The sequence below is a fragment of the Eutrigla gurnardus genome (genome assembly GCF_963514095.1).
Source record: "Eutrigla gurnardus genome assembly, chromosome: 20".
In the NCBI taxonomy this organism is placed as follows: Eukaryota; Metazoa; Chordata; class Actinopteri; order Perciformes; family Triglidae; genus Eutrigla; species Eutrigla gurnardus.
Window position 1 is genome coordinate 13,644,757 of NC_139931.1, and position 15,009 is coordinate 13,659,765.

Below are 15,009 nucleotides of genomic sequence, written 5' to 3' on the forward strand. Positions count from 1 at the left end.
CGCCGGGCTCGTCAGTCAGAGGAACAAAGCCGCCGCTGGGTGGAAATACCGACGTCTCTCCCGAGAACCCGAGTTAGTTTCTGGACGTGAACTTCACCATGACTAGCAAAAGGACTCCCTTCCTCCTCAGGACCCTGCTGGACGTGTCTGAAGCCCGCTCAGGAGGACACGGCAGGAGAGCAAGTCTCAGGTCAGTGATAGGAATGGGACCTGGCGTTCAGGTAGACGAGGGTTTGGATTGAAATGTATTATACGGTCAATGTCGCTGCTGGTGTGATTAATATGCTTAATTCACCTCGTTACCAGTTGTTACCGGTTAGACTTAATTAACGGTGTGAGTGAAGCAGTAGCCTAATATGGAGAGAAACTTTCAGTCAGAGACTCTCTTGTTGTGTTGTCCCTCGAGGTACTTTTGGCGTGAATTCAATAAGCTGCTAGTAGTTTCTTCGGGAATTAATAATGGCGGCGGGGGGTATAAGGGATATAGCGACATATGACTCCAGTCCGTCTTCAGAAAGGTGTCACTGAATGCTTTGCGTTCACTTGAATTGATGCTCATGTATTCAAATTGTGAGTTTGCAAGGTAAATATTGTAGGTCAACTCTGTTATTGCTCTGTATAAAATGCCTTCCCATCTCTGTATCTGTCTGTCTAGACAGTTTTGGGGCTCCAGTGGGGCCCTGGCGGTGAGAAGGGCCAGCCTGCCCCTCTGCCCTGCCGTCCCCGTCTGCACACCCAGCCGCAGCTTCATCAACCTGGCTGCTCCCATCACAGCACGCAGGATGGAGTACACCGAGTGCCGGACATTAGGGTGAGTGCCCGATGTGTTATGCAACTACAGAAACTCCATGACCCCCAAAGACCCCCACCCACCCGTTGAATGGGTCACCAATAGAGCCGAAGCAATGACTCAATTATTTGATATTTAGTCAACAATCAGGATATTAATACGCAAATGTTTTTTTGTTTTTTTTATAATGAAAAAGGATTTCTCCAATGTGAGGATTTGCTGCTTTTCTGTGTCTCGTGTGACCGTATGCTAAATTTGAACAAAGCACATCACTTTTGAAGCAATTCTCACAATTTAAGAAAATACCATCTGCAGATTCCATAGTTGCAAAAATAAATTATTTTTTAGTTGTAGCCCCTGTTGGGAAAGTTATGTATTTATTTCACCTAAAAAGTACTGAAAATAGAACTGGAAAAACTGAGCATTTAACTGGAAATGGAAACTTCATCTCATCGGATGTGCCTCTGTGTTGATACGTGTGCTCAGGTATACTCCAGAGCAGATGTACAATGTAGTCGCCAGTGTGGACCAGTACCAGCACTTTGTTCCCTGGTGCAAGAAGTCTCGCGTCACAAAGGGACGAAACGGTGACGTCCAGGCGGACCTGGAAATAGGTTTCCCCCCCATTGTGGAGCGCTACACTTCGGAGGTCACCGTTGTCCCAAACCACAAAGTCAGGGTGAGTCTGGTAGCTCCAGAAAACAACCATTACAATTGTTTTCTCAACAATATACTTTAACCCAACTTGTTGCAGTTGATAATTAATAAATAAAGGGTAATTTCTTTTGCAACAGGCCGTGTGCACTGATGGATCTCTCTTCAGCCATCTTGAAACTCTATGGAGGTTTGCCCCTGGAGACAAAGACCAACCAGCCTCCTGCAAAGTGGACTTCTATGTAAGTGTTCAAGATGACGCACTTATCACATAAGAAGTTTCCCATGGCACTTGGAGAGGTCAGATTGCGTGCTTGGAGAGTAATTCAAAGTCCTTGGTCCTGTACGAGTGTGAATGGATTACTCACTCAAAGGAAGTGTGGAGTAAAATCAGATTATGCACTAAATTTAGTCTTGCTGGTGTCCCAGAAGGCCTGAAATAGCTGAGAGGGCAGGGAGCAGTGTTAAGTAGCTGCTGACGGGCAGTTTGACCTTAATGTTGGCTCAGGGTCGGCCAGGAAGTGGTTGGATTTCAGCAGAACATGTTACATAAGAGTGATCATCATTGACATTTAATGGATGTTAGTCAGACTGTCAATAATGACTTTGAACTTTGACTTTGAAAGACGTCTTTGGTTCTGATTTTGTGTCCCGTGTCTTCTGTAGGTGTCGTTCGAGTTCAGGTCTTTTCTGCACTCCCAGCTGGCCAGCGTCTTCTTTGACCAAGTGGTTAAACAGATGGTCAATGCCTTCGAGTCTCGAGCGGCGAAACTTTATAGGAACCAGCAGGAGGCGCCATTGAGGAGGCGGTCGACATGAGGCAACCCTTTAGACCTCTCCCTCCATCCATGTCCCCTTGGCCCTCGAACTCTGTTCTACCTGCTATCAACACTTGTCTTACACGGGAAGCTGGATCTTCTTGTTGCACATGCTCATAGGTTATACACGAGTTGACACGCACATTGAATAAACATAACTTTTTATTTATAATCCACAAACTAATTTATTCACTTTCTTGTACATATTTACTTTTAGGGAGAGGGATAAGTGCATAGTTTCAAATGATCGTGTTTCTTTGTAAAATAGTGGGAATGTGTACGGACAAGTGACTCGTGCTGAAACATCTAAAAGAGTTAAGAGTCTTCTTTTGTTGGTGTGGAATTAAAAGCTCTTATTTTGGTAAACCTATGTCTTTGTGTCATTTATTGCATCTATCTTTTTGTTAAATCTCTGGTTTGATTTACGTTGGGAAAGACACAAGCAAGGATGTCCCGTGTAGTAGATTGTAACCGTTCACTCCTTGTTGTGTTGCGTATGAAAAGAACACATAAGAACAGAACCACTGACCTGAGACTTCCATCAATACTTCCTCCCCCCCCCGAGGGGTATTCCACCAAACTCGCTAATTAAAGCGGCGCTTACCTGGTTAAGCCTGGTTAGAACTAACGCCAACTTCCACTTGCGGCTAAACCCGTTCCATTAACTCATTTCAGCCGCGCCTTGTTGAGGCTAATTCAAGCCAGGTTAACGTTGTCGTGTGTTACGCACGTTCACGGGATATGAAGCCAGACCAGAACCAGGAATGTCGAATCATCGAGAAAATGGCAGAAAAGACCAGAGCAAAAATTATTGATGGAACTGTACGAGGAGTACAAACCCATCATAACCAAAAAAGGGAATACTGTAGTGATAAAGATCGCGAGGCTGCTTGGGCAAGAATTGCCGAGCGATTAAAAATGGAAGTACCGTTAAGAGTAACATGCTCTAATATAACACTGACAAAGAGTTCTTTAACGTGAGGATAGTGTAGAGGTAACGCGCCGGCTTTGCACGTGGCCGGCCACGGTTCAACTCCCGTCTATGGAACTTTGTGAAACGTATTTCTTTGGCTGGATCTCTCTCTCTCTCTCTCTCTCTCTCTGTCTTTTTTTAGATAGGCCTAGTAAATGCATCTACATTGACCAACACATTTATCTCAACAATTCAATGAACACATTCAATGAATCTATTAATGAACTCACCTGAAAGGAATTTATGTGGCTGAAAATTGCATGCAGCAATGCCTTTTTCATTGGGATCTATAACATGCTATTAATAATAACATCTTTATGCCTATCATGTTTTTGCAAGTTATATTTGGGTTCTCGGGAAATTGTATGACATATTTATAGGTAAGGTTTATAGTTAAGGTAAAATGTTGGTCTAGTTCTCTGATCTAAAGACAGGCGAAAAAAGAAAAAAAACACACATGAGATGTCCTCGCCGGGATGTGAACCTGCAATGCCCACATTCAAGGGCAGGTGCATCACCACTCACCCAACTGGGGGCTTTAAGTAATCATATGGCCAGTCGGTCTTAAACAAAATAAATGATTTATTCATATTTTTTTAATTGCAAGCATGTATTTTTAGACGCTTGATGAAAATATAGTCTGTTTGTACTTCATATATGTAATTTTGGTAATGTTTGGTCTTTCACGTGACGAAATCACGAGGACTAGGCTTGGCTGAACCTTCTGCTGGTACAGTTGTTTCCGACAGACGGACTTCTCTGAAACCCCCGCTAAAGTAAGCCTGATGGTTAGCCTGCCCCAGGGCAGGCTAGTTTGGTCGGATAAATTCCCATGGTTACTTAGCGGAGAGTGCCTCAAGTCACGTTGATGGAACGCAACTCTCGCTAAAGGTAGCGAGGCTTATCGAAATTAGCCCGGCTTTGCGCTTAGCGAGTTTGATGGAATACCCCTCAGGTTTGCTCCCAGGTCCTGTGTAGTGTGAGAGTTGGATGTATTGAGAATAATGCGTTTCCCCGTTGCATGTGTGTTCCTAACCGTTGTGCCATCCAGTCTATTTGAGGCACATTAGAGTCGCAGCAACAGTCTAGTGTTGAAGATTGAAAGGCACTCAAAGGTTTGAATGGTTTTCATGAGTCAAATCATAAACTTATATTGTGAAACTAGTTGTCAGAAACTGGCAAGAATATTTTAATCACTGTTAATGTATCGAGATGAGCCTTCAAAACAGTTTCAGCTTTGTGGTTGTAAATGTTCAAGTCCCCCGTTACCCAGAGTGCAGTCTGACGTTTATGTGGCAGGGTCAACACTGTTTGAACTGTTTCAAATGTTTTCACGCCTTTTAAGGATTGATTTATGCAATGTTTTATTACTGCAGGTTTGTAAAGCACTTTGTGAACTTTGCCTCTCGATAACATGCTGCATATTTACAAAATGTATCATTATTTACAAATGGGCCTACTTGTTGGTCTCTGGTGTTTGTTTCCTCCCACGCTCGATTAACACACTTTCCTAAAACCGAGGTTACTTGTTGTATTGCACAATGTCGGCTGAAATATAAATGTGGGAGCAGTGAGAGACTTTCAGAGGTTTCCAAACCACAAGGATGAAGACGTTTTCGGTCCTGATTCTAGCGTTCTGCTGCTGCCTATGTGAAGTTCAGGTTAATGAAAATAACAACATAACAACAATAACAATAAGTCAAAACTACGGAGCAGTGGAAGAGAAGCTTGAACAAATGGCCGACAAAATAGCACTCCTGGAGGGGAAGCTGCTAAACACTGAGAGAGAAGTTCTGGAGCTGCGGAGCCTGACTGGAGGTAGGCTGGAACATACAGCAAATAGAGGTAGGCTGGAACATACAGCAAATAGCTTTAAAGTATATAGTCATGTGATATAAGTCTTTGTAAATTCTTACTTCTGTTTATTGGTCATTTGATGCTCTCAGGACAACCCCAGGTGGCCTTTTCTGCAGCTCTCAGGACATCTGGCACGGGAAACATTGGATCGTTCAACACTAATACCCCCCTCAAGTACAAGCGGGTCTTCTCTAACGTTGGCAATTGCTACAATCCTTCAACAGGTAGTGTGTGTTTGAAATAAAGAGATAAAGGGAGACACATGAGAGCTCATGACATTACAACCATTCTCCTCATTCTGACAGGCATTTTCACAGCAATTGTCAATGGGACCTACTTCTTTCGATTCTCAATGTTCGACCACATCCGTCTCGACTCGGTCGTGAGCCTCAAGAAGAACAGTGAGCGTCTGGTGTCCGTCTGGGACGTCGCAGGGTCCGATCAGAGCGACATGGGCAGCAACGCTGTGGTCATTCACCTCGAGGTGGGAGACAATGTGTACGTGGAGCTCCAGGCCAACAGGGTGGTCTATGATAACTACATGAACTACAACACATTTACTGGTTTTCTGCTCTTCACTTAATATGCTTTTACAGTAAAGGGAATATGATAAAGGAGGGTATTGTTTTGTATGCATGAAGGTCGCACTTGTATTTACACCACAATCACTTTCTGCATACACTAAACGCACGTGCCTTTCAAAATAAGAGCACGACACCATAGTAACCGTGCTATATGGCCATGTATTCATGATGCTACTTTCTTGAATTTTTCCATTTGATAAAATCATAATACATCAGGTTGTATGTATATTATCATTATTTAGTGCATTCTGTGGTATGAAGACATTTCTAGAATAGGAGGGCTTGAACTGTTTTGAAATATTTGCTGCTTGTGTGTCATTCACGCACAACATGTAGGTGTGACTCATGTTTTTTACCCAACAAATTCTTAAAGTTTATCAGAGATCACAAGTCAGATCCTCACTATGGGGTGAGGATTCATTCTGTTCATTCATACTGCCAGATAAAAGCTTTGAAAAGGAATATTAAATTGATTCACCCATAAACCAAAGTAAGACACAGATTCATGTTGTGTAAGACAGTTTATAACCATAATCCCATGAAGAAATATCAACCGTTATATATGCTTGTGGTAGCTCTGTAACAATCTGTTCAAACATTTTGTACAACAATCAATGCATTATGTATTTCTAGCCACAGTACAGGATGTAAAGTTTGGTCCACATTTGCATGGAAACAAGAATAAAGAATACAACTGCTCAAGGCATTCAAGAACATGTTCATACATTTTATGAGCACATGCATGTGTAGGTGGAATGAATCTAGTCGTGAACAATGAGTTTGGCTGAGCAGAACGCCTCGCCGTGGTCATTAGTGGCTTTACAGGTGTAAAGGTTGGAATCCTCTGGGCCAACTTTGGGTAAGACCAGGGTACAACAGCCGTCTTCCTCGTACTCTATCTGCACAGCGGGGGACTCCACCACAGGCTCTGTACCACACAGCCACACCACCTCTGGGTCGGGGTATCCTGCCGAGACACAGTGGTTTTGGAGGGAAGTTCAAGTCACAATGAAAGATTCGGGCCTGAGTGCTGACCAATTAAATGACATATTGTAACATGCTTCTTGCAGAGCAGTTATTCTCATAACAGAATATGTGAGGTGTGTTTTTTTTTTGGCATCCTTATAATATTCTCTTTGGAACTGTTTTTGCAAATCCTAAGTCACTGCTCTGCGACAAAGCACATCTAAAATGTCACAAACAGGAACACCGGTGCTGCTTGAGCTCTTGTAAGATGTCTTGCGTACCTGTGAGGTGACATGAGAGACGGGCACTGGATCCCTGAGCCACCGTCTGGTCCTCCAGGCTCTGGGTGAACTTGGGTGGCCCCTGCATCTTGCGCTCAAGAGACGGCAGAGCATGCTCTGCCTCCGGGCTCAGGGGTGAGTCTTGGACAAGGAGGAGGTGGAAGAAGGTGGAAACCCTGGGACTGCTAAACCACAACCTTAATCCAGGAATGATGAGAAGATGATAGAAGAATGTGAGTGTCTTACCTTCTCCAGGGCTGGTAGGCGATCCAGAGGCAGAGCTGTCACTTTTAGACAGCAGAGCCATTCTCTTCAGGGCTAACAGGGCCTTACCTGCTTTCTATGCAACAACAAGACGTGTAAGCAATTCTAGAGCAGAAAGAAAAACAGCACCTCACACTCTTTGCACTGTGTTACCTTCCACTTCTGCCTGGCTAGAAACCTCTTCATCTTCTCCTTGGACAGACTCTTGGTGGTGGTGGCGTCTCCAGACTGCATCCAATGGTGGGCAAGTGCTTCTTCACAGGAAATCCTCCGCCTGGGAAACACACCGGGTGTTGTATGTGGTTAGGCGGAGATGGGGATCTATCTGTGCTACAGATGTGCATTCGTGAAATCACCTGGTGTCCTTGTTGAGAAGGGAGCCGATGAAATGTTTGGCCTCGTCTGTAATCTCATCAAAGCTCTCCTCGTCAAACTCCCACTGGGCGGCTGTGACCATGGCGAGGGTCTCCACATCGCTGTTACCCTGGAACGGAGACTCACCACTCAGTCTGAAGACCAAACAAAGAGGGACGGCGGTGTCATTTTAATAACTGTGTCAACATACACCCATATTATGTTCATCCTAGAATCATCTTACATGTAGTGCTATTGATCAAACTAGATTGTTTCAGTGTGAGTTGTCTAGTTTTAGACATACCGGTCACAAAGATGTCTGCCTTCTCTTGAATATAATAGGACTATATGTCACTCTGCTTGTGGTGCTCACAGTTTTAAATAAAAGCAGCAGGTTAGCTTAGCAAAAAGACAGGAAACAGCTAGCCTGTCACCGTAAGTGTATTTCCCAAAATTGTCTCCTATTCCTTTCATTGTGAGAGGTGCTATGGGAGTGATAGTGTGACTCACAGTATGTAGCAGATGACTCCTATGCTCCACATGTCCGTGGTCAAACACACAGGCTCATAGTTGATCACTTCAGGTGCCACGAACTCTGGAGTCCCGTGCATCACCTTCAGAGGCGCGTTACCGTCTGTTACGACACAAATCACCAAATTTAACATTGAAGCATTCACTAAAACGACAAGCACATCCTAAGACTTTACATTTCACGTACCAAGCCTGCAGGCTAATCCAAAGTCAATGATCTTTATGGAGGTGCCAGTGGTGTCAACACACACAATGTTTTCAGGTTTGAGGTCCAGATGCACAATGTTCTGCTGATGCATGAAGGCCACCCCCTGCAGCATCTGCTGCATGTAGCGCACGCTGGCACACTCTGTGTGCTCGAAGCTGTCGTCCACAATACGCTCAAACAGTTCCCCGCCTGCGATGCTACACACACACACACACACACACACACGCACACACACACACACACACACACACACACACACACACACACACACACACACACACACACACACACACACACACACACAAGGGGTTATTATATTTGTTTGGATGCAACTAGAATGTTGCAGGTTTCGACGATGGCACTCACAACTCCATGACCATGACCATCTCAGGCTTGTGGTCGTACGCCGCGAGACACTGAACCAGTTTGGGGTGGTGGAGGTAGTTCATCAACTCCATCTCTTTGCGAGCAGCCTCCCTCTCCTTGGCTCGCCGGCCTTTGTAGAACTTCCCTGCACACACACGTCCTGTCTCTTTGTGGACGAGCTTGAACACCAGGCCGAACCTTCCCCTAATGAGCAGACGAGTATTGATTTTTTGTATCTCTAGGACGTTAAGAAGAAAATGTAAATGTGAAACAATCTTTCGTCTGAGAAGTGATTCTGCACCTTCGTCTGTCGAAGGAACAGGCGAAGTACATTTCTTGGAATTATTAGTGCAACTGAAATCACTGGCATTTCCAAAACTTTATTGGTGTGCATCCGTTAGAACTGTGTCTCGACTTGCATAAGCCTCCCTCTTTTTCACTTGGCAGACTGCCCCTTTAATATGCAACCCGCACTAATCCAAGGAAGATTTTACCTTGATTTTACCTTTCTTTTTTGTCAGCATTTCAAGCTGCTGGGAACATGTTTGTTCCTGACTGATACTCACATTCCCAGTTTCTCCTGCAAGCTGTAGTGATCTGTGACTACGTGGGAAGAGTCAATGGTGACGCAGGCATACGCTTGCTGGAGCTCTTCTTCTTGCGGCTTGTCCACATCTGCACACAAAGACGTAACGGCTGTAATAGAAGGCCCATCATATTTCTCCCTTATTTGTGGTATCAATACCCCACATGGCCTCACCTTTCTGCTCCATCCTGACTACAGGCGACACTGGTCCTGGCTCACTTACTCCCACTGCGTTGTAGGCCCTAACTTGGAAACAGTACTCCTGTTTAGGCTGCAGCCCGGAGTGCACTCTGTATGAGGTGCTCTTACACTGGGCAGTGAGCTCGCTCCAATCCTCAGCTTGCTTCTTCACCTCGACCACATAACCCAGGATGGCGCTGCCGCCGTCGTAGCAGGGGCCCGACCAGGACAGCACCAGGCAGGTGGCAGAGACGAGGCAGACGACGGGACAGGAGGCTGGAGGCTGAGGCCTCTCTGGAGGGATGAGGGTGATGACGATGAAGAGCTCAAGCGAGTGTAAACCTACTTCACATGCTCCTGAAGCTGCAGAGTGTTTGCCTTACCGATGACAGAGAGGGTGAGCGTGTGTTCTGCCGAGCTTTTGCGGTCCTTCACCACAACAGTGTAGCGGCCTGTGTGCTTTGGGTCAACCTCTGCTATGACCAGTGTGCTGCTGCTGTCTGTGTTTTCTGTCCACAGCTCGGGGCCGTCCACTATCTGCAGAGAGAGAGAGAGAGAGAGAGAGAGAGAGAGAGAGAGAGAGAGAGAGAGAGAGAGAGAGAGAAAGGAGGTAAGTACTGAGAGGAATGAAGTTGAGATTGCAGAAAGTGTTTGTTTTTTTAATGAATCTAAAAATGACCTGTTCCTTGTGTCTAATCCAACACGACGCTGCAGGAGGACTGCCGGTGAAAAAACATGTCAGCCGTGCAGTTTGTCCCGCCTTCACCTCCAGGTGCTGTGGAGGGTTTTTGAAATGTAACGCTGCACCTGCAAATACAAAATAATAATTCAGTGTTTTGACTCTGGGCCTTGGGAGGGTTGAAGGCCTGCGTTTTAGGCCTTCAACCCTCCCACGCTGGAAGGAAACCGTCCAGTGGTGTGAGAGTGAGATAAAGACAGAGACACAGAGTTTGTTTCTCTGAAACTGGAAGTGTGTTACTTCCTCTGAGACCCTTATTGGTGTAACCGCACAGCAGACCAAGTGTATCAGCCGGAAACGAATGCAAAACACAGACGACACATCAGTCGTGTGTAATCAAGTTGCACATCAAGTCGTGTTGAACAATGTTAAACGAGTTCAACTACCGAAGAATTAACTTACTACAAATATCCTTAAAGGAAGTAAAACACATCTTGGAAGTCTGTGCTGCATCCTAGACATATAATGTTACCAGGTATTAAAATGAGACTAGAAAAGTCAATATGACTTGGAGTCAATATCATATCTCAAACTGACAATATTCAAATACTGCAGCATCGGGATATGGAATTTGACTGGAGACAATCTGATAAAGTTACCTTTAAATGGTTTTACAGTTTACCTGCTTAACAGGCTTGCTAAATTATCGCCTTCATTTATATCTCATGAAACCATTAAAAAAACGCAATATTATATATATTCAGGCCTTATTACGTGCTTTGTTGCAGCCTACACCCTAAGGTAATATTCCCCAGCATATTGGAGCACAATAGCTTAGATCCAGACAACATTATATTAAGAACAAAGGCAAAAAAAAGAAGAAGGTGTAGCTCCTGCGGGGTAAACCACAGCGGCGTTAGAGGCAACACACCAAAACAGACTAATGAATAAGTAATATTAACAGGAATGAGCAGAAATCAGACGCTGAAGGCTGAGAAATAGAAGGTCGAGTGGATGATGGAAAGACAGGTGCATTACTTCGTCATTTAGCAGAGTGAGGAGAAAAGTATGTCTCACCTGTCCCTGAGTTGGCTCTCTTCTTTGGGATGACTTCTGCGGAGACAGGTAGGTTTTAGTGGCGTAGAGGTGTGGCCCTGCTCTTCTGTCCTACGCCTATCAGTTTACAGACTCGGTGAGTTTTACTGTACTGTGTACTGTCCACTTCCCTACATGGTGTTCACTCAGAACAGAAACGCTTTAGTGGGTGTATCATTGTTGTGGAAGTCCTGGCGTTATTCCTGACTGGTTCATATGGTTGCCTGACAACCAATCACACAAGGGCTGGAAATGATGCGTTTCCTATATGTGCAAAATATAACATGGATATCCGGAAGAAGTTCAAACAATGGAGGAGATATTTTCCTGCTGCATCAACACATGTAGGGAAGCGATGAAGCTGTATGTGTGTGACTCCTTAAAGATCGAATCCTTAGTACGATATATATGTGATTACCTCTTGGAGTTGAGACTGGGCTAAGCTTCTTGGAGCCTGCAGGGGAAATACAAGTAGATCCTCTGAACTTTTGGAGCTGCTCTTTGGGAGCCTGTGGTGACCTTCCATTCTCCACGATGCTCTTGGATGCAGAAGTGGGGATATTTGAGACACGATTCTTCACGCTGCAGATAGTTTCGAAGTCTGGATTGGTTTTCAGTAAGAGGAAGAGGAGAAGAGACCGCAGAAAATCAGAAATGAGCAGCAATAATGAGGAAGCTTGCGTGAGCCACTTCTGGAGAGCCCCCCTCACCTCTGACGAACACAGCGGCGCTGCAGGATGTCTTCCCTGCACCGTTCTCCGCCAAGCAGGTGTAGGCGCCGGCATCTTCCGGCAAGCACTCCCTCACCGCAAAACTCGTCTCCTTGCCATTGAAGGAAGGGTTCCCAAAACGGGCCACTTCACCTGCCCATAGGAGCAAACAAACACACTAGAAACTCTCTCTCCCTGTACTGTAAGGAAGGCACGTGAGAGAGGAAGCGCTGACAAAGATGATACAGGAGGGTTGCTTAATGATGTTCACATGTTGTGGTGAATCTGTTGCTTGGCCAGACATTGTTCACACCCACGCTTTTTTAAATTTATGATGAATGTCCCAATGTCTCGTTAGGGGAAATGTGCAGAGAATCAGGGAGAAGACAGTTTCCTTTTGATGTTTAAGTGCAAACATATGAACATTACAGTCACAACATTTGTTGGAATATTAGTTTCATGTTTCACATCTGAAATGTCACGAAGGGATGACTTTCGTCACATTTGTTAGATGAGGTGTGAGTTCTTGCTGCCTTTGTTTATTTAATGTATTAAAAAAAATGGCACGTGGAATCGGCGACACACATGAGATGCAGCAGTAGAAATCGTCCCAGCTCACCATTGTGCAACCACGACACTTTGATGGGCTGACTTCCTGTGAGAACCCCTCGCAGTGTGATGTCATTTCCTTCGTCCACGCAGCAGTCCTGCAGCGGCTCTACGAAGACGGGCGGATCCAGACGTGTACGAGAGGAGCCGTTGGCAGACCCTGGGTGTGAAAGGTGGAAGGAGGTGAGGGGTCAGATACAGAGAATAATCATAATAAACCCCATTTGGGTTCTCATTTAGCTTCCCCCCACATATGTCTGTCTTTGGCCACAGATGTTGCTATGGTATGTGTTATATGTGCCTTGTCATAAATGAGAAGTAACAAGCGTTTGAAGTGATGCAGACATCTTCTGTTTTTTTTTTTGTTTTTTTTTGTGCTTGATCACTGCTCAGAAAACACGTTTGTGCATCTTAACATGAAATACCTATTCATGTTTTGTTCTTTGTTCTTGTTGTTTGTTATTTAAATGCAGTCCTGATGTCAGAGCTGAAGCACGGGGGTGGGTATTCTCTGGAATCGCGCGCTCTGATCCAGTAACACTTGAATAAATCAAAAGCACATTGTCAGCGCCGCGGGCTGACATCAGTGGTTTCTCCAGTTCTATGTTTCCCTAATGTCAGGTTTAGCAGTGCCTTAACTAAACATCATGTAAATGTCGACCAAACCTGACATTATACAGTATACTAGTTGTATGGAATAGACTAGAATAGAACTACTTCATTAATCCCAGACTGGGACATTATTCTGACACAGCAGCAAAAAACTATACAACTATAACATAAATATAAAAACAAGATAGTGTATAAATACAAGGCAAATTATACAATAAACAATAATACAAGAAATAAACAATACCTATTACTGTGAGTTCTGAGTTTTCTCTGTCAGGCAGAGGTGGGAGCGTTGTTGTGGAATGTGATGGCTTGTGACAGGAAAGAGCGGTCAGATATAACACCTTTAGCCAGTGTTTACGATCCTCACTCTGAAGTGTGATGCACAAACTGAGAGATTTTCACACCCTTCTCACATGACCTTTCTCCTTTATCTTTGTTTTTTACACGACCTCAAAGCTTTTATGGCTTACAGGTCAGAGATCACTCATTTGAACTAAAAGCTAACAGGTTGCTGTAAAAACCTTCTTCACCATCACATCACTTGTACCTTGGGAAACTCAGCTCAAACTTTATTTATAAAGCTAATTTGAAACAACCAACGGTCGATCAAAGTGCTGTACAAGTTTGTACAAGTTTTTGGTAGGTCTTCAATAAGAGGTGTGAGGGCAGGCTATTCCAAAGTCTAGAGGGCAGCCACCGCAAAGGTTCGCTCACCTCTGGTTTTTAGTCTAGTCCTGTGGACATCCAGCAAGTAGACACAAGTCTGATTTTATCAGTTCCTGATGTTTGGACATGCAAAAGCTACTCTACAAGATTCTGCTAGACAGATGTGTGACAATGTCCTCCATATTTCAGTGAAATGCCTGAATTAAACAGATCAACATGACATGCACCTTTCCAAAAGATTAAACCTACGTTAGAAAGCAAACTAACTTAGAACATTTAGACTCTGTGGGGGAAAACCTCTCTTTACATCAACAGGAGAAAATCAGAACACAGTGTATTCAGTGCACTAGACTTTTATCAGGAGGCATCACCATGTTGAGGCTTGTCTATTGAAGCACTGACATCATAACATGATAAACGCTACCAGCTGAGCTCTTTCTAGCACAAACACACACCCTTAAATGATGAATCCACTCTTACCTGTGTCAGTACCTTTGTCAGCAGTAGCCGATCCATTCCCTGGTGCAGAGGAAGCAGGCGGCTTGATGTGCATCCTGAAGGTAGACACATAACGCTGTTTGCTGCCATCACCGTTCATTTCTATGTAAGAGCACCCCGGCCTCTCAAAGGGACAGCAAGTCATTCACGCAGTCATTTCCCCGAGCTGGTTATCACACTTCCTTCCTTGGTCACCGCGGCGTGGCGCCTTTGCAGCTTGACGTGTCTCCGTCGAAGCAACACTCCCTGCTGAAGCCAGTGCAGCTCTGCCCTCACTCCTCACACTACTCTGCACATGTTCAAACTCTCTCTCCTCGCCCTCCCCTGATCTGCACTGACTCCACCTACATCACAAATCTTTGGCTTTCACACTGGCCTTCTGAGTCAGGGCAGCCATAACTCCTTATCTCACCCTGATGCCAGATCCCCCACCCACACTGCTCAAACCCCTCTTTATGACCACGGCCAGTAGACACACACTCCACATTAACAAGGAGAAACAGAAAGAGGGAGAGTGGGGAGGAAGGAGCAAAAGGGGGTGTGGAGGGAGGACTTATCTACCCACCCAGGCAAAGGTCGTATTGTGTGTTGTTTGTCGAATGCGCTGCCGTTTATCGATTTCCATGTTTGCCCTCTTGCTTATCAATGCTGCAACTGAACTTTGTGATGCCAGTTGTAACGCCGGCGTTGCAGAGCGTCACTCCCCGCCTGCGGATTGAAAAAGA

The 15,009-nt window shown here is 44.9% G+C and overlaps 3 protein-coding genes across 5 annotated transcripts; 2 read left to right on the top strand and 1 right to left on the bottom strand.

The window, feature by feature from the left end:
• LOC311030944 (coenzyme Q-binding protein COQ10 homolog, mitochondrial) lies at nt 1–2,628 on the top strand. Its single transcript, XM_084037004.1, has 5 exons — nt 1–190; nt 656–811; nt 1,277–1,469; nt 1,585–1,686; nt 2,111–2,628. The coding sequence occupies exons 1-5, from the start codon at nt 99–101 to the stop codon at nt 2,261–2,263; spliced, it is 696 nt and encodes a 231-aa protein (XP_083893130.1). The 5' UTR covers nt 1–98; the 3' UTR covers nt 2,264–2,628.
• A 2,210-nt stretch (nt 2,629–4,838) lies between these two features.
• On the top strand, nt 4,839–6,044 carry LOC311031609 (complement C1q-like protein 2). 2 transcript variants are annotated; one of them, XM_084037974.1, is made up of 3 exons: nt 4,839–5,080; nt 5,182–5,316; nt 5,398–6,044. In XM_084037974.1, exons 1-3 carry the CDS (start codon nt 4,840–4,842, stop codon nt 5,673–5,675), a joined length of 654 nt encoding a protein of 217 aa, XP_083894100.1. In that variant the 5' UTR covers nt 4,839; the 3' UTR covers nt 5,676–6,044. The 2 variants fall into 2 exon arrangements, with proteins under 2 accessions (XP_083894100.1, XP_083894101.1); XM_084037975.1 differs by having other exon boundaries at nt 4,839–5,053.
• Nucleotides 6,045–6,184: 140 nt separating this feature from the next.
• Nucleotides 6,185–14,599, bottom strand: mylk5 (myosin, light chain kinase 5). Of its 2 annotated transcripts, none has more exons than XM_084037973.1 (17): nt 14,279–14,599; nt 12,516–12,665; nt 11,897–12,049; nt 11,605–11,787; nt 11,169–11,204; nt 10,092–10,219; nt 9,796–9,949; nt 9,407–9,706; nt 9,213–9,321; nt 8,647–8,850; nt 8,260–8,477; nt 8,052–8,175; nt 7,544–7,696; nt 7,341–7,461; nt 7,170–7,263; nt 6,924–7,064; nt 6,185–6,643 (listed from the first exon to the last, which is right to left on the bottom strand). In XM_084037973.1, exons 1-17 carry the CDS (start codon nt 14,427–14,429, stop codon nt 6,438–6,440), a joined length of 2,625 nt encoding a protein of 874 aa, XP_083894099.1. In that variant the 5' UTR covers nt 14,430–14,599; the 3' UTR covers nt 6,185–6,437. The 2 variants fall into 2 exon arrangements, with proteins under 2 accessions (XP_083894099.1, XP_083894098.1); XM_084037972.1 differs by having other exon boundaries at nt 14,267–14,598.
• Nucleotides 14,600–15,009: the final 410 nt, after the last annotated feature.